This window comes from Leopardus geoffroyi, chromosome B4, assembly GCF_018350155.1.
Source record: "Leopardus geoffroyi isolate Oge1 chromosome B4, O.geoffroyi_Oge1_pat1.0, whole genome shotgun sequence".
NCBI lineage: Eukaryota > Metazoa > Chordata > Mammalia > Carnivora > Felidae > Leopardus > Leopardus geoffroyi.
This window is the reverse complement of record NC_059341.1, coordinates 130,504,613-130,529,969: the sequence shown is the minus strand read 5'-3', so window position 1 is coordinate 130,529,969 and position 25,357 is coordinate 130,504,613. Positions and strand designations below refer to the sequence as shown.

General features: G+C 45.2%; 1 protein-coding gene across 1 annotated transcript in view; it reads right to left on the bottom strand.

Annotated features, from left to right (window-relative positions):
* The window catches only part of LOC123591894 (apolipoprotein L5-like), a 31,675-nt gene extending 21,966 nt beyond the window's left edge, over nucleotides 1-9,709 (bottom strand). The window contains 1 exon segment of the mRNA XM_045466512.1: nucleotides 9,655-9,709. Within this exon segment, the coding sequence (XP_045322468.1) occupies nucleotides 9,655-9,709 (55 nt within the window).
* Between the last annotated feature and the right edge of the window lie 15,648 nt (nucleotides 9,710-25,357).

Sequence of the window (25,357 nt, the reverse complement as noted above, 5' to 3'; positions counted from 1 at the left end):
GGGGGCGGGGGGAGGGTGGCTTCACCCAGAGCTGAGACCCAGTGAGTCAGACCTAGGAACTGGTAAACATATGGAATCTATGGAAGGCGGTGAGACTAGGAGCGGGGAGAGAGCCAAGAATAGAACCCTGGCAAGTGCCAATATTATAGAGGAAATTGGGGAATGAAAGGGCTCCCCTAACAACTCGAGGAGGAAGTTGCCTGAGAGATAGAAGCAGAGGGAAGGCCCCAGAACAGAGATAATGTCTCCGTTATCCTGTGATGCTGCTGGAACTTCTGGATAAATGGATGCCGGACGACTGGAGCAAGTTGTCAACTTCTCTCTTGGCAATTACTCAAAAGCAACAAGGAAAGGACGGAGGCATCATCTATTGGAAACCGTGAGAAACAGGTAACGTTTTTTCCCACCTTGCCAAACGCAAGAAGAATGAGCAGGGCTTTGGTAGGAAAAGGAGAGACGATGCCAGTAATTGCAAAGAAAAATGCCCCTCTTCAAGGTGAAGGGCATTCCCTAAGTGCAAAAGTAAAATCCCTTTTTAAAATGGTGAGAATAAAGTGTGCGGGTTGGCACCAAATCGGGACTGGCTCCAAGGATCAATGCACTAAATGAGGAAAGCTGGTGAGACGAGCTGAATCTGGAGGAGGCAGTTTGTCCTTGAGACGAGAGGAGAAGAGGGTCAGCGTTGTGAACAGTTTGAAAACTGCCCGATTCCCCTGCTTGGGGGAAACAGAAACAGAAACTCGTGCAGAACGCCCCAGATCAGAAAGAACGGTTCTGTTGCCATAGAACACAGTCCTGACTTCTTCCTGATTTCAATCTCCCATAGATAGCTGGTCCATGAAAGCAAGCAACCCAAATGAGGTCTCCACAAAAAAAATATTAACCCACCAACAACAATCAACCCAACTGAAGAGCGGGTTAAGGACCTGAGTAGACATTTCTCCAAAGACGACATAAAAATGGCCAATAAAGCCACGAAAAGATGCTCCACATCACTCATCATCAGGGAGATGCCAACCCAAACCACAATGAGAGACCATCTCATACCTGCTAAGATACAGATTGTAAAGAGAGAGAGAGAGAAAGAGAGAGAGAGAGAAAATAACAAGGGTTGGCAAGAGCGTAGAGCAACTTGTGTATTGCTAGGGTATTGAATGTAAAATGATGCAGCCAACGGGTATGTCAGTTACCCCCAAAAATTAAAAGTAGAATTACTATATTTCCAGCAATCCACTGCCTGGTAGATATGCAAAAAAACCCTGAAAGCAGGGTCTCCAGCAGATATGTGTAAACCCGTGTTTACGGCAGCATTAGTCATAATAGCCAAAAGGTAGAAACAACACAAATGGGTAAGTAGAGAAACATAACATGTGGGATATGGAATAGATATACAAAATATACCATGAAATATGATTCAGCCTTAAGAAGGAGTGAAATTCTGCCCCATGCCACACCACAGATGAACCTTGAAGACTTTACGCTTGGTGGAATGAGTCAGACACAAAAGACAAATGTTGTAGGATTCCATTTATATGCGGGTGCTGGAGGAGTCAAGTTCACAAAGATGGAGGGTAGAAAAGTGGTCGGCAGGAGCTGAGGGGTGGGGCGGGGAGGGGGGAGCAGGAATGGGGAATTAGTGCTTAATGGACACAGAGTTTCAGTGTGGGAAGATGAAAAAGTTTTGGAGATGGGTGCAAAAGAATGTACATGTACTTAATACTGCTGAAGGGTACACCTAAAAAATGATTAAAATGGTTCGGTTTATGCTGCCTATATTTTACCACAATAAAACATATATATAGGTTCAAGGTCCAAATGGAAACCGGAAAAAGAAAATCAGAAAGAAATGGCAGATAAAGAACACTCACCAGAAAGGTGTTGCCAAAAAGCTGATGAAAATGATCAACAATTCTTTTGCAATTCATTTTCTTAAAGCGAGTGAAGCGATTTCCTTTATGATATAAGAGCAAAACACATGATCTCAGGGCTCAGGGAAGACACGGCAAAACAGGAGGCAATTAAGAGGAAACTGGTCAAGCTTAACAAAGAAGAGAGAAGGAAAATAAAGCCATTGCAGAAATAAGTGAGATAGCAGAATTCACACAAGGGGAAAAAGACACTGTTAAAAAAGAAATAGTAATCGACAACGAAGACAAAAATGAGGTCAATGAGCAAAATGAAATGAAGACAAAGGTCTGGCAAAAAATACACGGAATAAAGGCAAAATCCAATGCAGGCGAGGTGGAACTTCCAAAGAAGAATACTGAAAAGTGTGAACAGAACGAGTATTTAAAGTTAAAATTCAAGGGGCGCCTGGCTGGCTCAGTCAGTGGAGTGTGCAACTCTTCATCTCGGGGTCGTGAGTTCACGCCCCATGGGGGGCGTGGAGATTACTTAAAAATAAAATCTTTAAAAATATAAAACAAAGTTAAAATTCAAGAAATCCTTCTGGACACAAAGAAGCACACCACGTCCCAGGAAAAGTGGCCACCGAAAGGTGGTACCGGGCCACAGTCTAGCAAAGTTACCAGAATCCACATGGAAAAAAGGGACCCCCGGGCCACCAAGCACGTGGGCTTCAGATTTTCCATAACAACCCTTAGCACAAGAGCCACGGAGCTGCACCTTTGCAAGCTGCTTGTGATGACTGGGAGTGTGCATGTGTGTGACAATTTTATAATGTTTGTGTCCTGGGATATAGATAGATGATAGAGACAGAGGTAGAGATAGATAGAGATAGAGATAGAGATAGACATAGACATAGACATAGATTTGGATATGGATATAGATATAGATATGGATTTGGATTTGGATATGGATATAGACATTGACGTCGATATAGATATAGATATAGATTTGGATATAGATACAGATATAGATATAGATAGATTTAGATTTAGATTTGGATATAGATATAGATGATATAGATTATATAGATATAGATATAGATATAGATATAGATATAGATATATAGATGTGGATTTGGATATGGATATAGACATAGACATTGATGTCGATATAGATATAGATTTGGATATAGATACAGATATAGATATAGATATAGATAGATTTAGATTTAGATTTAGATTTAGATTTAGATTTAGATATAGATGATATAGATATAGATATAGATATAGATATAGATATAGATAAATAGATATGGATTTGGATATGGATATAGACATAGACATTGATGTCGATATAGATTTGGATATAGATACAGATATAGATATAGATAGATTTAGATTTAGATTTAGATTTGGATATAGATATAGATGATATAGATATAGATATATAGATATGGATTTGGATATGTATAGACATAGACATTGATGTCGATATAGATATAGATTTGGATATAGATACAGATATATAGATATGGATAGATTTAGATTTAGATTTGGATATAGATATAGATGATATAGATATAGATATATAGATATGGATTTGGATATGGATATAGACATAGACATTGATGTCGATATAGATATAGATTTGGATATAGATACAGATATAGATATAGATATAGATAGATTTAGATTTAGATTTAGATTTAGATTTGGATATAGATATAGATGATATAGATATAGATATAGATATAGATATAGATATAGATAAATAGATATGGATTTGGATATGGATATAGACAGACATTGATGTCGATATAGATATAGATTTGCATATAGATACAGATATAGATATAGATAGATTTAGATTTAGATTTAGATTTGGATATAGATATAGATGATATAGATATAGATATATAGATATGGATTTGGATATGGATATAGACATAGACATTGATGTCGATATAGATATAGATTTGGATATAGATACAGATATATAGATATAGATAGATTTAGATTTAGATTTGGATATAGATATAGATGACATAGATGATATAGATATAGATATATAGATATAGATATATAGATAGATATATAAATATATAGATATAGATATAGATATATAGATATGGATTTGGATATATGGATATAGACATAGACATCGACATCGACAGACATAGATACAGATATAGATTTGGATTTAGATTTAGATTTAGATTTGGATTTGGATTTGGATTTAGCTATAGACATAGATATGGATATGGACATGGATTTGGATATGGAGATAGACGTAGACATTGACATCAATATAGATACAGAGTTTTTGGCATGCTATCAGCTCTTAGGAACACAGAAGAAAAGCATTTTGATTCCTAATATCTTATATTTACTTTATAGAATATATCCAGAAACTGGATAAATTCTATCCTTTAGCCTCTTACCCAAAACCGACATACACATACTTTTTACAGGTTCATCGCAAGAAACGCAGACGCTTCAGATACACGTCAGGAAGAGAAGACAAATCCCTTTCGATGCGGCCCCCGGGGTGATAATCAGTGTGCAAACTGATAGTTTGACAGGCAGGGTGGTTCACAAAGGACTTCACACGCATTTTCGCCCCATGTGGCTTCCAACGCCCTTTGTCAGGTGAGGGAGCTTACGTTCCCCGCGTGTCACAGCCGCGGGGAGCGCAGTGCCGGCAAGCGAGGTACTTAACTCCGGCTCCTCTTCTTGGGCGCACAGCCGACGAGGGCGGGCTCCCCAACTCCACAGTCGTGCCAGCTTGGGCCTCTACGCGGGGTCCCATAACTGAATGAAAGGTCTCTCTAACTTTGGAACTTTAGGCAGATGATGAGATGAGATGAGGTGAGATGAGATGAGATGAGATGAGGTGAGGTGGCTTTGAACCGGGTTTCCGAGGGTCCAGGGCGCAGCTGATCGCTGTCCCGCTGTCCTCCGTGTCAGCCGCCCGGGGAACTGACAAAGAGCTCAGTAAATATACAGCCACTTATCACCAGCTTTGGGGAGGCGCCTGTTTTGGCCTTCTCAGAAAAAAAGACCTGTTGTACGAACAGCTCAAGGGAATGAGTGTATTTACCTTGGAACAGAACCATGGCCGTGGCCGGGTCCGCCTCCAGTCGTCCTTTACAGTCGTGGTGATCTTTCTTTCTTTCCTGTTTTTTTTTTTAACGTTTATTTATTGTTGAGAGAGAGAGAGAGAGAGAGAGAGAGGGCAAGCAAGCGTGAGTGCACAAGCAGGGGAGGGGCAGAGAGAGAGGGAGACAGAATCTGAAACAGGCTCCAGGCTCTGAGCTGTCAGCACAGAGCCCGGTGCGGGGCTCGAACTCATGGAGTGTGAGCTCATGACCTGAGCTGAAGTCAGACGCCCAATTGATGGAGCCACCCAGGCGCCCCAGTTGTGGGGAACATTCTGAAGCAGGAGTGTGATCCTGAGGTTCCCCTGTACAGCCCTTCTCAGACTTCAGTGTGGACACAAGTCCCCAGGAATCCGGTCCGACTGCTGGCTCAGTTTCACTCGTCTTGGACAGGGCGTAAAATTCTGCATTTCTCTTGTTTTTTATTTTTTATTTGAGAGAGAGAGAGAGAGAGAGCGCGCATAAGCAGGGGAGATGGGCAGAGGGAGAGGGAGAGAAAGAAAGAGAGAGAGAGACAGAGACAGAGAGAGAGAATCTTAAGCAGGCTCCACATGCAATGCAGAGCCCAACACGGGGCTCGATCCCACGACCCTGGGATCGTGACCTGAGCCAAAATTAAGAGTCAGGTGCTCAACCAACTGAGCCACCCAGGTGCCCCAAATTCTGCATTGCTAACCAAACTCCCAGGGAGCCCTGCCAGAGGCAGACCAAACTTGGAGTAGCCCGGAGGCAAGGAATCCTTCTCTGGGTCCCCATGGGTCTCGAGTTCAAGTTAAAGCTTTTCCCTGTGGCTTCCTGGCCCGCTTGACCTGGCCCTGACTGGTTCCCGCCTCTGTTTGCATTACCGCCAGGTCGCCGGATCAACGAAAGGCCCGTATCCAGAAAAGATAACAAACTCCGGCCAATGAATAAGAAAATGACACGTAACAGAGAAACAGGTGACTAGGTAGCTAGGTAGCTCACAGAAGAGGGTGCTCAGTGGCCAGTAAATACGTGAAAAGCAGCTGGAACTCACTGGTGACTAGGTGCCTGCATATTAAAGACCAAATGATAGACACCTGTCCCCCAGGCTGCGGGGGTCAACACGTTCCCTGTGCCCCGTGAAGACCCACCCTTCGTGCAGAGCCCTGCCCACCTGTGCCAGGGGGCTGATGGTGCTCACAGGCCTTGCGTCTTTGGGGGAGACTGCAGGACCCCAAGAGCCAGCAGTAGTGACACGCACGGCCGCCTCATCAGTCCTAAGGCAGGACAACCAGGCAGACCTGAAGGAATCCAGGAGAGGGAGAGCCCGGGAGAGGCCCCAGGGAGATGTGCAAGCGTCCAGCAAAGGCCTCTGCTCAGTGGGGGAGGGGGAGAGGGGGTCTCCACCGGGCGCCTCCCCCACCCCCAACCCAGGCTGCAGGTGCGTCCCTGGAGCTTGCTGTTCAGCAACAGGGCAGTTGTGGGTCCGCTGGTCCTGGAGACTTAGGTCAGGCTGGCTCCGGCCCGAGTTTCCCCTCTTGCCTTCCTGCTTCGGGGAGTCAGCTCTTATCCAAGAAAAGGTTACTTATTTGGGGGGATGGGGCAGAGTAAGTAGGGGGGGAGGAGAAGCGAGGGGAGGGGTAGAGAGTGTGCAGAGGAGTGGAAACGGGCTGTTCTCCCTGCCCCGCACCCAGGGTCCCCCCTCTGCTCTGCCCTCCCACGTTGGGTGTCCAGATCCTGCTCTTAAAACACCACAGAATACATCCCCCCCCATCAGGATACCTTTTTCTCCTTGGAGCCTGGCAGATGAGACCAGCAAAACCACCTGCTAATTCCCTGACGTCATTTCCTTTTCTTCCCTTCCCACAACCTCTTTGCCCCCAGGCCTGATTTTGTGGATTGCATACAGGCCCTGGCATAAATTGCCTTGAGTTCAAAGTCAGGCTTTACCGTTTACTTGCTGTGTGGCCTTGGGTAAGTAAATCAACCTCTCTGTGCCTGTGTGCTCATCTTAAGAACGGGAGAAGGACACTTCGGCAATTCGTTGAGGAGAAAAATGACTTAACACAGCAAAGCGTGAGATAATTTCACATATTACTGGCACTGCTTTGGTTCTGGATTTTTATTTATTTATTTTTTTTAATTTCTTTATTTTGGGGGGTTGGGGAGAGGCAGAGAGAGTCGTAAGCGGGCTGCATGCTGAGGACGGAGCCTGACTCGGGGCTCGATCCCACCACCCTGAGAACATGACCTGAGCCGAAATCGAAAGTTGGACGCTCCACCGACTGAGCCACTCCGGCACCCCGTCTGTTTTTTTAATTATTATTGCCTTTTAAGGCCTTTCTTCCCGGCCCTGCCTCTCCCCCCTGGGCTTCCACAGAAGGAATGTGCGCTGCGTGGAGCCTTCGGCCCCCACTCGTTCACAGGACACAAAACTCCGCGCGGCCTGTCATCCTTAATCATCTCTGACAGTTCGTCGGTACGACGCTGGGACCGGCCAGTTTTTCCGGACTTTCTTCCTCCTCAGACACAGGGGGCCTCTGTGTCTACCGCACGGTGCCTGGCCAAGTAAGGAGTAGCCTTCACTCCTTTTATTACAAACTTCAGGCCTGGGCTGTGTCTAATCTCCTGTTACATGACTGGGCCAGGGGTGGCCTCTGTGCATTGGCCTCTGCTTGTCGTTTCCCCACCGCAGGCCCAGACCTGTTGACTCCAAAGCCCACTGGCACCAAATTCGAATTTTTACACAGCCAGTGATTTTTAAAATAGCCTGGACAAGCAGATTTTTCACCAGTTAGGGCCTGCCTGCTGTCTAGGCCCCGCGAAAGCCTCACCGGGTAGCTGTGACGACACGGGACCTTGGCGTTATGAGACCCCAGCAGCTGCTGCCCTCGGAGTTCTCTGACTCAGAGCCCCCTGTGCCGCTGGGGTGGCTCAGAGGTGCAGCAGCCCCTCCCCTTCCTCCCAGAGCTCCCCTGCCCCCCTCCCCATCCAGGTGGGGTCCCCTGGCCAGGAGCCGCTACAGAGCAAATATTTAAAGTCGTGTCATAAACTCCAGGAGCGCCTGGGTGACTCAGTCGGTTGAGCATCAGTGTCGGCTCAGATCAGGAGCTTGTGGTTCGTGAGTTCGAACCCCGCATCCGGCTCTCTGCTGTCAGCCCGGAGCCCACTTTGGATCCTCTGTCCCCCTCTCTCTCTGCCCCTCCCCACTCACGTTCTCTCTGTCTCAAAAATAAATAAGCATTTAAAAATAAATAAAGGCATGTAATAAACCCCAAGTAAAAACTCATATTAAGCTGGAAATACCAGAAAAAACTATCAAACCAAAGGTTATCAGAAACCAACAGCAAAATCAGACTTTAACATAAAGCATAAAAGTGTAAAACACCAGAAGAATATTTTTCATAATATTGGATTGATAAAGGCCTCTCTTAGCACGGCATGAACTCCAGGTACCTGAAAGGAAAATTAGTTGACTATGTCAGATTTTAAAGCTAGCCAAGTTGGGGCGCCTGGGTGGCGCAGTCGGTTAAGCGTCCAACTTCAGCCAGGTCACGATCTCGCGGTCTGTGAGTTCGAGCCCCGCGTCGGGCTCTGGGCTGATGGCTCAGAGACTGGAGCCTGTTTCCGATTCTGTGTCTCCCTCTCTCTCTGCCCCTCCCCCGTTCATGCTCTGTCTCTCTCTGTCCCAAAAATAAACGTTGAGAAAAAAAAAAAACAAAAACAAAACAAAAACTAGCCAAGTTAGATGGCAAATGAGGGGCTGAAGAATGTATTTGCAGCACGTTTGATTCCCAGCTGCTAACAACTTTAAAAAAAATTTTTTTTTTATGTTTATTTATTTTTGAAAGACAGGGAGAGACAGAGCGTGAGCAGGGGAGGGGCAGAGAGAGAGAGGAAGACACAGAATCTGAAGCAGGTTCCAGGCTCTGAGGTGTCGGCACAGAGCCCGACGCGGGGCTCAAACTCCTGAACCACGAGAGCATGACCTGAGCCGAAGTCGGCCGCTCAGCTGACTAAGCCACCCAGGAGCCATCCCCACCCCCAGCTGCTAACAACTTAAATGAACCCCAATCAGTTAATTTTATTTTACTTTATTTTATTTATTTTTCTAATGTTTATTTTTGAGAGACAGAGACAGAGCATGAAGGGGAGAGGGGGAGAGAGAGAGGGAGACAGAGAATCCGAAGCAGGCTCCAGGCTCTGAGCTGTCAGCACAGAGCCTCACGCGGGGCTCAAACCCACGGATCGTGAGATCATGACCTGAGCCAAAGTCGGATGATTAACTGACTGAGCCACCTGGGTGCCCCTTATTTTTTTTTTTAAGAGAGAAGGAGAGTGTGTGTGGGGGAGAGGGACAGTGGGAGAGAGAGAGAGAGAGAATGAGAGAGAGAGAGAGAGAGAGAATCTCAAGCAGCTCCATGGTCAGTGCAGAGCTCAGTGTGGGGCTCGACCCCACAACCTTGGGATCATGACCCGAGCAGAAATCAAGAAGCAGACACTCAAATGACTGAGCTACTCGGGCGCCTCAAACCCCAACCAGCTGAATCAGGGAAGTAATATATTGAAGAGTGTGAGCTGTCTCAGGACTAGCGGAAGGAAACCGGTCTGGGTGCCCTGTATCTGAGACGACAGTCCCAGGATCACCTGCCGACTGGGCTGGCGAGGAGCCCCTCAGGCTGTAGCACCGATGGCATCAGTGGGGGCAGCCTCGCTGGGACCCTGCCCACTGGCGGCTGTCATCGCCGGAACGCATCCTGGGTGGATCTTAGAATTCGAAGTCTGGTGCGGGGACCTCTGTTTGGGAGACTCTGCACCAAGAGAGGCTGGAACGAGTGTCTGATTTCCGCAGCAGACGCCAGGCTCTCCTTGCCAAGAGTGACCACGCAGGGAACTCCCCCAAACTGTCTAAGAGGCAAAAAGAATAACAACTGTCCACTGCAGTCACATCCTCCGGGCGCCCGATGTCAACGCGCACACACCCTTCAATAAACAAATGCACGGACAACACGTTACGTGTTTTTCTTTCATACGCTGCTCTTGTCCCTCATACAAACAAAAGTTCCCTCTTTTCAGAAGCTAGATCAGGACACATCAGTTGCTGTGGCCGGCTCCAAACCCGCTTCCGGTTCCCATCCCGAGTAGAGCATCTGTCTTCACTGTGGTTTCTAGGGAGGCTGAGAAGCCGAGTGGCCTGGCCGGCTGGCCAAATGTTTTGCAAATACCCTCTGAAGGGTATTTGCAATCTGTTTCCTCTCCCTCCTCTTCTCCCTCCTTCTCCCTCCCCCTCCCCCTCCTCCTTCTCTCTCTCTCTCTCTCTCTCTCTCTCCCTCCCCCCTCCTCCACTCCCCTCCTTCTCTCTCTCTCTCCCCATCTCCTCCTCCCCCCACCATTCTTTCTCTCCTCCCCCACCATCCCAGTGTGATCACTCCTGCTCTCCTAGAAATCAGAGAATTCGGTCCTGCTCAAGATAAGAAGACAAAAGATAAGTTTCCTCAACAAACAAACAAAAATGTCCAGCTCTGGTCTCATTCATTTGCCTTCGTCATCTTTAGGAATTAAGAAAGCAGAGAGTTCCCAAGTTCCCAAGTGCCTCACTCCCCCATGTTGCCTCACTCTGTTTCCTGGGGTGGGAGGAACAGACCACAGTCCCTCTCTGGTTTCGGGCCTGCTCCGTAGGAGAACCGGTCAGTGGTGATGAATCACCCGGGCTGTGGGAAGAGTCTGTTTTTGTTTCAGAATATCTCCTTAAGTCCTCTTTTTAAAAAAAAAAAATTTTTTTTTAATGTTTATTTATTTTTGAGAGAGAGAGAGACAGGGTGTGAGAAGGGGAAGGGCACAGAGAGAGGGAGACGCAGAATCCGAAGCAGGCTCCAGGCTCTGAGCCATCATCACAGAGCCCAGTGCGGGGCTTGAACCCACAAACCGTGAGATCGTGACCTGAGCCAAAGTCAGACGCTTAACTGACTGAGCCACACAGGCGCCGCCCCCTCCCCCCACCCCCTGGCTTTTTAAAAATTTCTTAAGTCCTCATTTTTAAAAGATATTTTCACAGAGGATCAAATCCTCGGTTGATGCTAATTCTCTCTCAGGACCTTGAGGCCATCATTCTAATAAAAGCAATGCTCAGTAAATACTTCACCTGTTCCCTGTACTTCCAACCCCCGACAGCTGGATAGGTCATGTGCGTAGCTCAGGCCAATGAAACGTGAGCTGAAAACATGTGGATGACCTCCAGGTCAGACCCAGGGCTAAGTTTCTGGTTGTGGCAAACAATTCACACTCCCTGCAGATGAGTTGATGTGATCAGATAACACATCATTGTATCACACCACAACATCGATGTATATGCAGAAAATCCAAAAGAATCTATGGGTAGGGGCACCTGGGTGGCTCAGTCGGTTGAGCGTCTGACTTTGGCTCAGGTCATGATCTCACCGTTTGTGAGTTCAAGGCCTGTGTCACACTCTGTGCTGACAGCTCGGAGCCTGGAGCCTGCTTTGGATTCTGTGTCTCCCTCTCTCTCTGCCCCTCCCCTGCTCGCTCTGTGTGTGTCTCTCTCTCTCTCAAAAATAAATAAACATTAAAAAAAACATTTTTTTAAGTACCTACAGGTAAACCATTAGAATTAAAACTGAATTTAGTAAAGTTACTGGATATAAGGTCAATATACAGAAATCAATTCTATTTCTTTATACTAAGAAACAAACAATAATGAGTGAAATAAACAATTTGCAATAACATTGGGATGCACCAAATACCCGAGGAGGCAGGCAACAAAAATGTCAAGGCCTCTACGCTGAAATTACAAAGCATTGCTGAAATAAATGAAAAGACCTAAATAAATGGGGGGATATCAAGGATTGAAACAGTATTGTTAAGAAGTCAATTCTTTTTAAATTGATCTATAGATTCAATGTAATCCTAATAAAAATCCCAGAAGGTGTTTGGTTGAAATTGACAAGCTAATTCTAAAATTTATGTGGAGGGGCAGTTGGGTGGCTTAGTCGATTAAGCAACCGACTCTTGATTTCGGCTCAGGTCATGACCTCACGTTTCGTGGGATTGAGCCCCGGAATGGGCTCTGTGCTGACAGTGTGGAGCCTGCTTGGGATTCTCTCTGTCCCTCTCTCTCTTCCCCTCCCCCACTCGTGCCCACTCTCTTTCCAGATAAATAAACTTAAAAACATTTTTTTAAATGAAATTTACATGGAAATGCAATAGAATAATAAAGACCATCTTGAAAAAGGGCAAGTTGGAAGACTCACACTACCAAGATCACAGTTTATAGCAAAGCCATAATAGAGAAAACAGTGTGGTATTGCACAAGGCTATACAACTAGCCCAAAGGAACAAAACGGGGACTCCAGGAACAAACTGTGTGAGTTCCACTGGTCTCTTCGCCTGACCTTGGATGGGTACAATCTCTCTTTTGCAATAAAGGCAAACTGAAATGCAGTGGGGAGGATGATTTTTCCAACCAATGGTGATGATCGACTGGACATCCATATGGAAAAAAAAAAAAAAAAAGTAAAACTTGATTCTTTCCTCACATCATTCCCAAAGAATTAGGGACTTCAATGTTAAAGTAAAACAATAAAACTTGTAGAAAAATCGTAAGAGGCTAGGTTCATGACCTTGGGACATGCAAATATTACATGTGATATAAAAACCACAGATAATAACAGAAAAAAGTTATAACTTGGAGTTGACTAACATTAAGAACCTCTGAACATCGCAATCCCTATCAAAATGACACCAGCATTCTTCACAGAGCTAGAACAAACAATCCTAAACTTTGTATGGGACGAGAAAAGACCCTGAATAGCCGAAGCAATCTTGAAAAAGAAAACCGAAGCAGGAGGCATCACAATCCCGGACTTCAAGCTGTATTACAAAGCTGTAATCATCAAGACAGTATGGTACTGGCACAAAAACAGACACTCAGATCAATGGAACAGAAGAGAAAACCCAGAAATGGACCCACAAACGTGTGGCCACATAATCTTTGACAAAGCAGGAAAGAATATCCAATGGAATAAAGACAGTCTCTTCAGCAAGTGATGCTGGGAAAACTGGACAGCGACATGCAGAAGAGTGAACCTGGACCACTTTCTTACACCAGACACAAAAAGAAACTCAAAATGGATGAAAGACCTAAATGTAAGACAGGAAGCCATCAAAATCCTCGAGGAGAAAGCAGGCAAAAACCTCTCTGATCTTGGCCGCAGCAACTTCTTACTCAACACGTCTCCAGAGGCAAGGGAAACAAAAACAAAAATGAACTATGGGGACCTCATCAAAATAAAAAGCTTCTGCACAGCGAAGGAAATAATCAGCAAAACTAAAAGGCAACCAATGGAAGGGGAGAAGATATTTGCAAATGACATATCAGATAAAGGGTTAGTATCCAAGATCTATAAAGAACTTATCAAACTCAACACCCAAAAAACGAATAATCCAGTGAAGAAATGGGCAAAAGACATGAATAGACACTTCTCCAAAGAAGACATCCAGATGGCCAACTGACACATGAAAAAAATTCTCAACATCACTCATCATCAGGGAAATACAAATCAAAACCACAGTGAGATACCACCTCACACCTGCCAGGATGGCTAACAACAACTCAGGCAACAACAGATGTTGGCGAGGATGCGGAGAAAGAGGATCTCTTTTGCCCTGCTGGTAGGAGTGCAAGCTGGTGCAGCCACTCTGGAAAACAGTATGGAGGTTCCTCAAAAAATTAAAAAAAGAACTACCCTACGACCCAGTAATTGCACTACTAAGTATTTACCCAAGGGATACAAGTGTGCTGTTTTGAAGGGGCACATGCACCCCAATGTTTATAGCAGCGCTACCGACAATAGCCAAAGTCTGGAAAGAGCCCAAATGTACATCGATGGATGAATGGATAAAGAAGATGTGGTACAGATATACAATGGAGGATTACTCAGCAATCAAAAAGAATGAAATCTTGCCATTTGCAACTATATGGACGGAACTAGAGGGTATTGTGCTAAGCAAAATTAGAGAAAGACAAATATCATATGGCTTCACTCACGAGGAATTTAAGATACTAAACAGATGAACATAAGGGAAGGGAAGCAAAAATAATATAAAAATAGAGAGGGGGACAAAACAGAAGAGACTCAAATATAGAGAACAAATTGAAGGTTACTGGAGGGGTTGTGGGAGGGGGGATGGGCTCAATGGGTGAGGAGCATTAAGGAATCGACTCCTGAAATCATTGTTGCACTATATGCTCACTAACTTGGATGTAAATTAAACAATTAATTAATTGATTTAAAAATAAAAACAAGCAAACAAACAAAAATGGCAGCAAAAAAAAAAAAAAAGTATCTGTCATAGAGCAAATGCTTAAACATGTTGTTGGTCATTAGTAGTATGCGTTCTTTCTGAACCAGCCAGTTCTGTGGATCACCTATAGTGTGTACAGGATTTTGATGCGAACTGAAGGTTAGTATAAAGCAATAACCCTGCTCGTCAAATAACAAAAATAATTATTGTGAAGATCGAAAAAAAAGAACTTCTGAACCTTAAAATATACTGGTAAGCGTACACCCAATTTCACGGCAACATTATTCACAACAGCCCGAAAGTGGAAGCAATCCACCTGTCTGCGGACAAGTAGATAAACAAAACATGGCGCGTACACACAATATTATTCAGCCTTAAGAAGGAAGGAAGTTCTGGCACACGCTACCACATGGATGAGCCTTGAAGACATTTAGCTGAGTAAAATTAGCCAATTACAAAAGGCAAATTCCATAGGATTCCACTCATATGAGGAACCTGGAGTAGTCAAATTCCCAGCAGTAGGGAGGAGGTTGGTAGTTGTCAGGGGCTGGAGAGATAAAGGAATGTGTACTCAGCACAGAGTTTCAGTTTTGCAAGGTGGAAAAGTTTGGGAGATGGACGATGGTGATTGCTGCGATGGTGATGTACACTTAAACATGGGTGAGACGGCTTCATGTTATGTCTATTTTACAAGAGGAAAGCTAAATTTAATATATATTCTATATATTATATTATATTATGATTTTATATATATATATATATGTATATATATATATATATATAGGCGCCTGGATGTCTCAGTCGGTTGGGCATCTGACTCTTGATTTCAGATCAGGTCATGGTCTCACAGTTCATGAGATCGAGCCCTGCATCGTGCTGATAGCTCGGGATTCTCTCTCTCTCTCTGCCCCTCCCCCTGCTCCCACGCTCTCTCTCTCTCTCATAATAATCAATAAACATTAAAATATATATATATATATATATATATATATATATACACACACACACACACACACATACACCACTAAGGAAGTAAAAGTCAAGACACAACCTGAGAAAAGATATTTGTGATAACTATATCTAACAAAAGACTTTTATGTATAAAATGCGAAAGAACTCCTACAAATCCATAAGAAAAGTAGCCTAATAAAAATGGGTAAAAGGCTTGGACCAACACTTCACAAAAAAGGACATTCAAGTGGTCAATAAGCCCGTGCGTCCATCAGCTCAACATCGTTGGTAGTCAAAGAAATGTACATGAGGGGCGCCTGGGTGGCGCAGTCGGTTAAGCGTCCGACTTCAGCCAGGTCACGATCTCGCGGTCCGTGAGTTCGAGCCCCGCGTCGGGCTCTGGGCTGATGGCTCAGAGCCTGGAGCCTGCTTCTGATTCTGTGTCTCCCTCTCTCTCTGCCCCTCCCCCGTTCATGCTCTGTCTCTCTCTGTCCCAAAAATAAATAAACGTTGAAAAAAAAATTTAAAAAAAAAAAAAAAGAAATGTACATGAAAGCCACAATCACACAGGTACCACTCCAGGCCTAGCCAAATGGTTAACATTTTTTAGAAGTGACCAGGTCAAGAGATGACGAGGGTGTGAAGCAACCGGAACTCTAACACATTCTTGATGGGAATGAGCATTGACATCATCGCTTTGGAAAACTGTTCAGACATATTTATAAATATAAACATGCACGTGCCCTCAACCAGCAATCCTACTACTGAGTAGATTTCTAAGTGAAATGAGTATACAGGTCTTCCAAAGTACACGTGACCAAGGATGTACATAATGAGCCTTATTTACAACAGCCCCAAACATGTCTGTCATTATTCGAATGGATAAAGGTGTTGCGATATATTCATATAATGGACTGATAATCACTGCAATAAAAAATAACAAATTATGGCTACGCACCATCTCACAGACGGACCCGTGGGTGCAAAAGACTGCATACTGTGTGGTTTCATTTGGATGAATTTTACAAGCAGGTAAAACTAACCAATGGGGATGGAAATCAGAATAGGGGATGTGGTAGCCAGAATTATAGCCCCCCTCAAATGTCCCATCTTAATCCCCAGAAACTATGTTATGTCACATGGCCAAAGGGCCTTTGCGGATGTAACGAAAGTTGACCCTAAGAGTGCGGGCAAGAGAGAGAGGATCCAGATGGGACTGATCTCATCACAGAAGCCCTTAGAATCAGAAGTTTCTCTGTCTGGAGGCACGAGGAGGTCAGACAGATTCAGAGTTGTGAGAAGGACTTGAGCCTCAGTGGAAACCACGAGAAGACAATGAATTCTGTCAACACCGTGAATGAGCCTGGAAGTGGACTCTGCCCTGGGAGCCTTCTGAGAAGATCCCACACACCCTGACTTTGGCCTTGTGAGACCCTAAGCAGAGAACCCGGTCAAGCTCCCTGGACTTTTCACCTTTACAACCGTGAGACAACACTGGGTGTTGTTTTAAGCTGCTGAGTTTGTGGTAATTTATTATGAATTTGTTATGGCAGCCACAGACAACTGATATAGTGAGTATTGACTCAGAGTGAGATGAAGGGAGCCCTCAGGGGTGCCGGAAATATTCGGCATCTTGATCAGTTGGTAGTTACAGGGAATATACGTAGGTAAAAGTTTATTAAGCTGGGGGGGGGGGTGCCTGCGTGGCTCAGTCGGTTAAGGATCCCACTCTTGATTTTGGCTCAAGATCTCTTGGTTCTTGAGTTCAAGCCCCGCATTGGGCTTTGCAATGACAGTATGGAGGCTACTTGGGATTCTCTCACTCTCCCTCTCTCTCTGACCCTCCCCTGGGCTTGCTCTCTCTCTCTCTCTCTCAAAATAAATATTTAAAAACTTTTATTAAGCTATACACTTACTTTTTTTCTTTCTTTTTTTTTTTTAAGTAGGCTCCACACACAGGGCTGAGCCCAATGTGGGGCTCGAACACACGACCATGAGATCAAGACCCGAGCTGAGATCAAGAGTTGGGTGCTCAACCGGCTGAGCCACCCAGGTGCCCCTAAGCTTAATATTTTTAAAACCCAATTAAAAATAGAAAATGAGCCCAACCCCTGTGTCATTTCAGAAAAAAAAAAAAAGAAAGAAAGAAAATGAGGGTGTGTGTGTGTGTGTGTGTGTGTGTGTGTGAAACAGGTGATGGGGATTAAGGAGTGCACCTGTCATGATGAGCACCAGGTGATGTATAGAAGTGCTGAATCACTATATTGTACACCTGAAACTAATATTACCCTCTATGGTAACTAACTGGAATTAAAATTTAATTAATTAAATTTAATTGATTTAATTCAGTAAAATTTCACTATCCTTGCTAAGTTACAGCTTTATTGCACTATGGTCATAGAGACATACATAATTTCTTTTTTTTCCCCTAGTTTATTGTGTTTTTCTTTGTAGACAAGTACTTGATGTATTTTTACAAATGTTTCCTGAGCATTTGAGAAACTCCATTCTCTGTTAGGAACAAAATTTTGGATGCATATTAAATTTTTTCATTGCATTATGTAGGAGGAAATGCTTATTTTTTTCCCTTTGCCCATGTGGAGGGAGCTCCATTGGAGGAACACCCCGGACTCTCTTCACCCTCTCCAGAGGAAGAGGAAGAACCTAGCTGTTAATTTTTGCAGAAGGTGGTTCATGCATAGCTCAGCCCTTTGCTCAAAACTCTCCTGGGGGCTTGCCTGCTCGCGAGAGAACACGTCCTGTGTTCCTTCTGTCCAAGCTGCACGTGTCAGGGAGGTAAGCCCACAGAGGACACTGTCAGTTGTCCCAGCACGCCTGCGCCCCGGGAAGGGAGCCGGCCACTTGTGCGGTGAAATCCTCACAAGCCCACGTGCCTTGCAGAGAAGGCTCGCCTCATTCTCCAACAGCTTCGCTGGTAACGAAGGTAATGTTTCCATGTCCATCTGCCTCCTTCTTGCTTGTGTCTAGCTCTGGGTTGCTGCAGTGGCCCCAAACTTGGAGAAGTATACTAAGAGTGTAAGGGGCAAAATAACACATGGGGTTGCTAAAGCCTAAATTTAGGTCTTTGGCTTTGGTTTTGTAGGTCATGTGTGGTTATGAACTTGGCAGCTCATGGAGGCAGGTGGCCTTGTCCTCATGAAAGGCTGCTTGCTTGCTTTTTCTTTCTCTTTCTTTCTTTCTTTCTTTCTTTCTTTCTCTTTCCCTTCCTTCCTTTCCTTCCTTGTTCCTCCCTTCCTTCCTTTTCTTTCTTTCTTTCTTTCTCTTTCTTTCTTTCTCTTTTCTTCCTTTCTTTCTCTTTCTTTCTCTCTCTTTCTTTCTTTCTTCCCTTCTTCCTCCCTTTCTTTCTTTCTCTTTCTTTCCCTCTTCCTTCCATCCTTCCTTTCCTTTCCTTTTCTTTCTTTCTCTTTCTTTCTTTCTCTCTTTCTTCCCTTCTTCCTCCCTTTCTTTCTTTCTCTTTCTTTCTTTCTTTCTCTTTCTTTCCCTCTTCCTTCCTTCCTTCCATCCTTCCTTTCCTTTCCTTTCTTTCTTTCTTTCTTTCTTTCTTTCTTTCTTTCTTTCTCTTTTCCTTCCTTCCTTTCCTTCCTTGTTCCTCCCTCCGTTCCTTTTCTTTCTTTCTTTCTTTCCTTTCTTCCCTTCTTCCTCCCTTTCTTTCTTTCTTTCTTTCCTTCTCTCTTTCTTTCTCTTTCTTTCTCTCTTCCTTCCTTCCTTCCATCCTTCCTTTCCTTCCTTTCCTTTCCTTTTCTTTCTTTCTCTTTCTTTCTCTTTTCCTTCCTTCCTTTCCTTCCTTGTTCCTCCCTTCCTTTTCTTTCTTTCTTTCTTTCTTTCTTTCTCTCTTTCTTCCCTTCTTCCTCTCTTTCTTTCTTTCTTTCTCTTTCCTTTTCTTTCTTTCTTTCTTTCTCTTTTCCTTCCTTCCTTTCCTTCCTTGTTTCTCCCTCCCTTCCTTTTCTTTCTTTCTTTCTTTCTTCCCTTCTTCCTCCCTTTCTTTCTTTCCTTCTTTCTTTCTTTCTTTCTTTCCTTCTCTCTTTCTCTTTCTTTCTCCCTTCCTTCCTTCCTTCCTTCCATCCTTTCCTTCCTTTTCTTTCTTTCTTTCTTTCTTTCTTTCTTTCTTTCTTTCTCTTTTCCTTCCTTCCTTTCCTTCCTTGTTCCTCCCTTCCTTTTCTTTCTTTCTTTCTTTCTTTCTTTCTTTCTTTCTTTCTTTCTTTCTTTCTTTCCTCAGGAATAGGTCTTGGTTGATGCCAGACCCTTTGGCCTCAGTAGACAGTGCAGCTCAGGAAATGGATCAACCACAAGGAAGAGAAACTCTGTTTGCAGCTCTTTTCGACACTGACAGATGGGACTAGGAGACCATTTTTTCCCTGCTATCAGGTAGTTTCTCAGCCAGGCCGCACACAGCAGCTCCAAATCGATGTTAACCATTACAAACTCATGACGTCAAAAGTTCACCGGGCAATGAATTTGAATACACATTTCTCCAAAGAAGACATACAAACGGCCAATAAGCACATGAAAAGATGCTCGACACCACCAGTCATCAGGGAAATGCATGTCAAAACCACCACGAGAGACCACCTCACAGCCATTAGCACGGCCGCTACTGGAAAAACACTAGAAAATGACAAATGTTGGCGAGGGTGTAGAGAAATGGGAGCCCGTGGTCACGGTGGGCAGGACGGTAAATTGTGCAGCTGCTACAGTGAATAGTATGGTGGTTTCTCAAAAAACTATAGACTTCCCATTTGTTCGGGCAGTCCCACTTCTGGGGATTGGCTCAAGAGAACTGAAAGCAGGGACTCCAACTGGCATTTGCACCCCCGTGTTCACAGCAGCATTTCATAGCCAAGAAGTGGAAACAGCCCAGATGACCACAGGTGGATGCGTGGCTACCCAAAACACGCTGTATACACATGACCAAGTGTTATTCAGCCCCCAAAAGGAAGGGAAGTCCAACACGTGCTATGACATGGCTGGACTTTGAGGACATTATACTAAGTGAAATTAGCCAGCCACAAAGCAACAGGTATCGTATGACTGCGCTTCAATAAGTTACCTAGAGTAGTCACATGCAGAGAGATGGAAACCCCAGCACTGGTAACCAGGGCCTCTGGGGGAGGGGTTAAGAGTTAGCGATTAAGGGCGACGGTTTTGGTTACCGATGACAAAAATGTTCCGGATAGGGACGGTGGTGATTGTTGCACAACAGTGTGGATGTACTTTTTTTTTTTTTAAGTTTATTTATTTATTTAGAGAGAGTGAGACAGAGTGCAAGCAGGGTAGGGGCAGAGAGAGGGAGAGACAGAATCCCAAGCAAGCTCTGCAATGCACTGTCAGTGCAGAGCCCGATGCAGGGCTTGAACCCATGAACCCATGAGATCATGACCTGAGCCGAGACCAAGAGCCAGACGCTTAACCAACAGAGCCACCCAGGGGCCCCAACAGTGTGAATGTACTTAATGCCGTTGAACTGTACACATAGAAATGGTTTAAATGGAAAATTCTATGCTATGTATATTGTACTGCAATTTTAAGAAAAGAGAAAGAGAATTGCCATTTACCCAGTTTAAAAAAAAATTTAGTGTCACGCCTGGGGAGGCTGTGTTCCTTCAGCGGCCCCAAATTCTGTCTCTCTTTCGTTAAAATATTATTTTGATCCACCCTCGGGACCATCCCTCCATGGTACCCACCCTGAATTCCTCAGACTTGTCTACTGGTTCCAAGCCACGTTTCACCGCGACGAATGTCTTCATCCTAGGAGGTCCCCCACGGTTTTAGAATTCAGATACCCAGACTGTGGCTTCACCCAGAACAGGGTGGTAGATTTGGTAACTAATAATTTTTAAAAAGAAGGGAGGCAATCACATTTGCTGGGGTGCTGCAGACCAAGGCTGTACGCAGGCACCTCCCCAATGGGGTGCCAACAAAAACTCTCAAGGTGGTGGGGGTGCCGCTGACCTCCCTGGGAATCCACCTGGACAGAAGCCACCTTTGGGGAAAGTGTCAGCTGGGAAGCTGGGTGGGGCAGCCTTGGAACCCACCAGAAAGCTGCCTCTGGGGGTGATGATGAACTCACTGGGATCCATCCCCCCTGGCTTCCACCTGGTGGTTGAGCTCCACGGGAACCAGGAAAGGAGCTCACACCAGAGCCCCGAGGAGAAGTCTGCAGTGCGCCCTCTACCGACAAAGCTTAGAATCTGGGTGTAGGTATGTGAGCGTTCTTCGGAGTCTTCTTGAACTCTTCTGGATGTTTGGAATTATTCCTAAGTTTAAAAACTTAAATCAAAGAACCCCTTTAACTGAAAATGACCGAAATAAGACACTGGGGAGGATGTTTGTTTGTTTGTTTGTTTTTTACTTTAAAAAATGCCTTGGGCTCTAGAAGAGAATTTGGTTTTGGACTTTGATTCTTTTGGACTTTAGAAGATTTTGATCTCTTTGAACTTTTATCTCAAGAGGGCAACACAATTTGATTTCAGACTCTTTCAAACTGTAATTTGCAAGGAGATTACACTTTCATATTTTTTTTTTCCTGGAAATTTGCAATGGAAAGGGGCTTAGAAGCAATGTGGGGGTTCTCGCTGCTAGCTATTTACCGTTGGACTATCTTTCTGCTAAACCTTGACCTCACTGCAAAATCTCTGAAGAGCTATACTGGACATGGATATCATTTGGGTTGCGGAATGGGAGAAATTCTGGTCATAGTGAGACCTTAGAGTTCATTTACTACTGTTTTGATCTGACCCATTTCTTTTAAAAACTTTTTTAATGCTTATTTTTATTTTTATTTTTGAGACAGAGACAGAGTGCAAGCAGGGGAGGGGCAGAGAGAGAGAGGGAGACACAGAATCCGAAGCAGGCTCCAGGCTCTGAGCTGTCAGCACAGACCCCGACGCGGGGCTCAAACTCACGAACCGTGAGGTCATGACTTGGGCTAAAGTCGGCCACTTAACCGACTGAGCCACCCAGGCGTCCCTGATCTGACCCATGTCAAAACCTCTCGGCAGCAAACTTCATACTGCCCAAAGCTGACCCGGGATGATTCAGACAGAAGTGGTTGGTACAGAGGGGGCAGAAGGGTGAAGCTGAGAGCAGGGCCGTTCTGCTGCATGGTTGATTGCCACCTGCTGACCGTGGACTTGACAGATAAATCCGATGCTTATTTAAAAGATTAGGAAGTGTAGAAGGAACACTTATTCCGTTTCCGTACGGAGGAATTCCATCCCAGTAATTCCTCCATCTTGCTTTCCAGCTACAAGGAAGGACGAGCAAGTTATATGGTGGGCAAGTTGGCCGGAAGGAAACGCCATGGATTTGAGGTCCACTGGCCTTCCTAAGCTTACAGGGCTGGCCCGAGGTTGTCCAGTACCATGCGTGGAAAGGGGCTGAGACCATCCAATTGAGGAGTGAAGTGGCAGCCAGCCGTGTGGGGCATCCAACCCATTTCCTCCAAAGCCATTTCCTCCAACAACTTTAATCAAGCCGATGCTTTCATCTCCACCTGCCCGAACCAAGTCTCTTTCTTCATTGGCTCTAAACTTGGGAGGGAGAAGAGGGGTGCTGTTTATCAGCCCCCACACATCCCAACTCGCCATTCAAATTATGTTCATCTTTTCTGTTTCACCGTCTACATCAGCGCCGTCCAGTAGAACCGTCGTGCAAGCCGCACCCATGTAGCTGTAAATTTTCTGCAGTCACATTTAAAAAATCGGGTGAAACTGATTTCAATAATACATTGAATTTAATGTAATCTTCCCCAAATGTTACCATTTCAACATGTGATCACTTAAAATTATTAATTGGATATTTTATATATATATATGCATATATATATATATATATATATATATATATATATTTTACACTATGACTTTGAAATCCAGTGGGTGTTGTATACATACAGCACATCTTACGTGCTGAGTGGCCACGTGACCAGTGGGGCTACCATATTGAACAGGGCTGGTCTACATGATCTTGCCTATCAAAGAAAGGAAGGCTAGTTTTCCACTGTGATTTTGTCTAGGTGAATTATACCAATGAATTCAGGATATCTCTCCCTTCCCCCCCTCTCTCCCACAAACACACGTCTTTTTCGTTTTCTCAAGGGACCAGGAATAGGTTCAAGTTGTTTCTGACATACTTTCCCCCAGACCGCTATTTCTTTGAGCATAACATGTGCCTTGACTAGAACACATGGCCATTTGGTTTGCTTGCAGTTAAAAGTGAGATTTTAGACCCACAGAACTGTGATTTATAGACGGCAATATTTTGCATTTTTTTCACAAGTTCAAGGGCCGCCTGAAGTTCATAGGTGAAGATGGACCTGGGTGAGCTGGGGTGGCACATGAAGGCCCCTTGAGGCCACCCACAGGTAGTCAGGTGCTGATGGGTCTGGATGAGTGAGGTTTCTGAAACCTAACTGAAGCCCCTCCCCCTTCCCCAGCTGACTTGGGGTTTAGCTTAATGACTGAGATTCCTAATTTCCTTCTAGTAGGGGGGAGGGAGCAGGTCACCAGCAGGACTGTTGACCACGTATTTGCTGTTGTCACAGACCTCAGCCTGGGCAGGACAAATTCACTGGCCCCTCTGGAAGGCCCAACGCTTTGGAAAAGCCTGGAACTTGTGTTAGATTGTGGCATCCCGGGGCACCTGGCAGCTGCTTCTCCACACTCATGGGAGGACGCCAACGTGTGCGACTCCCTCGCTTACTAAAAGAGAGGTTACATCTCAGAACCGATAGGCTTCTCAGAATTCCTGACTGGCCGTGGTGGAGTCAGGCATGGGGCACCCATGAGAACCCCACTCAAGCCGGAAGAGCGAGGCCAGTGGTGGGGTGGGGTTGCCCTGAAGGACACGGATGGTTAAAGGGCATCTCTTGGCCAGGAGCACAAAGCCTTAACTAACGGGGAGACACAATGAGGTGAAGGCACCCCTTCTCCAAGATTCTGGGTGGTGTAAGATTAGACATCAGAGAAACAGACGGTGATGCGGAGAGAGCCCAGGATGGAAGGCACTGCCGGGAGGAGAGAGAAGGGTCGCTGGGGCTCCAAGTCAGGGAGTGGGGTGCAGAGACAGGTGCAGCGAAGAGTCTGTCTGGGAGCCCCTACCCTCTGGGAGGAGAGGCTGAGGCTGAGGGGTGGATGGGGAGGGAAGGACGGCCTCTCCGCCCCCCACCCTTCACCTCCCACCTCCCAGTGTTGGCTCAACAGCCTTCATAAGGACTGGACTTTCTGTCAAGGACATTTTCTCCGAGACCACAAATCCACGCCCAAATGGAGCCCTGGATTTCATTTGGGTTACACGTGGGTCGTGGCTGAGGCACCCAAATCCAGGAATGAAACCCAGCGGGTAAGTGTCAGAGGTGGGTCTCCGACCTCCATGCTAACTCACTCTCTCGTTTACTTCCAGACATTCCACAGAAGAAACAAAACCCCAGGCTTAGTGACTACCTATTCTGTGCCTGGTATCATTACTGATAGCGTTTATTTGGAACTTTAAGGACACATACACTAAGCCAACAGTATTAAATGTGGAGAAAGCTGCCTATTTACTGATTGTTGACGCACAACGAGCAACCTTTGTGGAATCTCTAGAAGTAAGAAAGAGAGTTTTATTCGAGCCCAAGTGAGGACAGCTGCCGGGGAAACACGCTCGTCACAGGGAAGAAAGTGCTCCGGAGAATGAACAGTTTTTACAGGGTTCTATACTTTCTTATGTCTTGTAAAAGGTCAAAAGATTATGGATTTGCATTCAGGCAGGAATCACAAGTTTTATCAGAGAGGAATGCAGGGAGGCACCTGGGTGGCCCGGCTCAGTTGGTTAAGTGTCTGACTCTTGATTTCGGCTCAGGTCATGATCCCAGGGTTGTGGATGGAGCCCCAGGTCTGGCTTTGTGCCGAGCACAGAGCCTGCTTAAGATTCTCTCTCCCTTGCCCTCTGCCCTTCAGCTCAGCTCTCCGCTCCCCCCACCCCCCATGCTGGTGCCCTCTCTCTAAAATTAAAAAAAATAAATAAATAAAATTTTTAAAAAAGAGAGAAAGGAGCACTGACTGATATCTCAAGGATGAGATGGTTTTCCTTCAGGGGCTCATTCACAGAGCAGGTGGG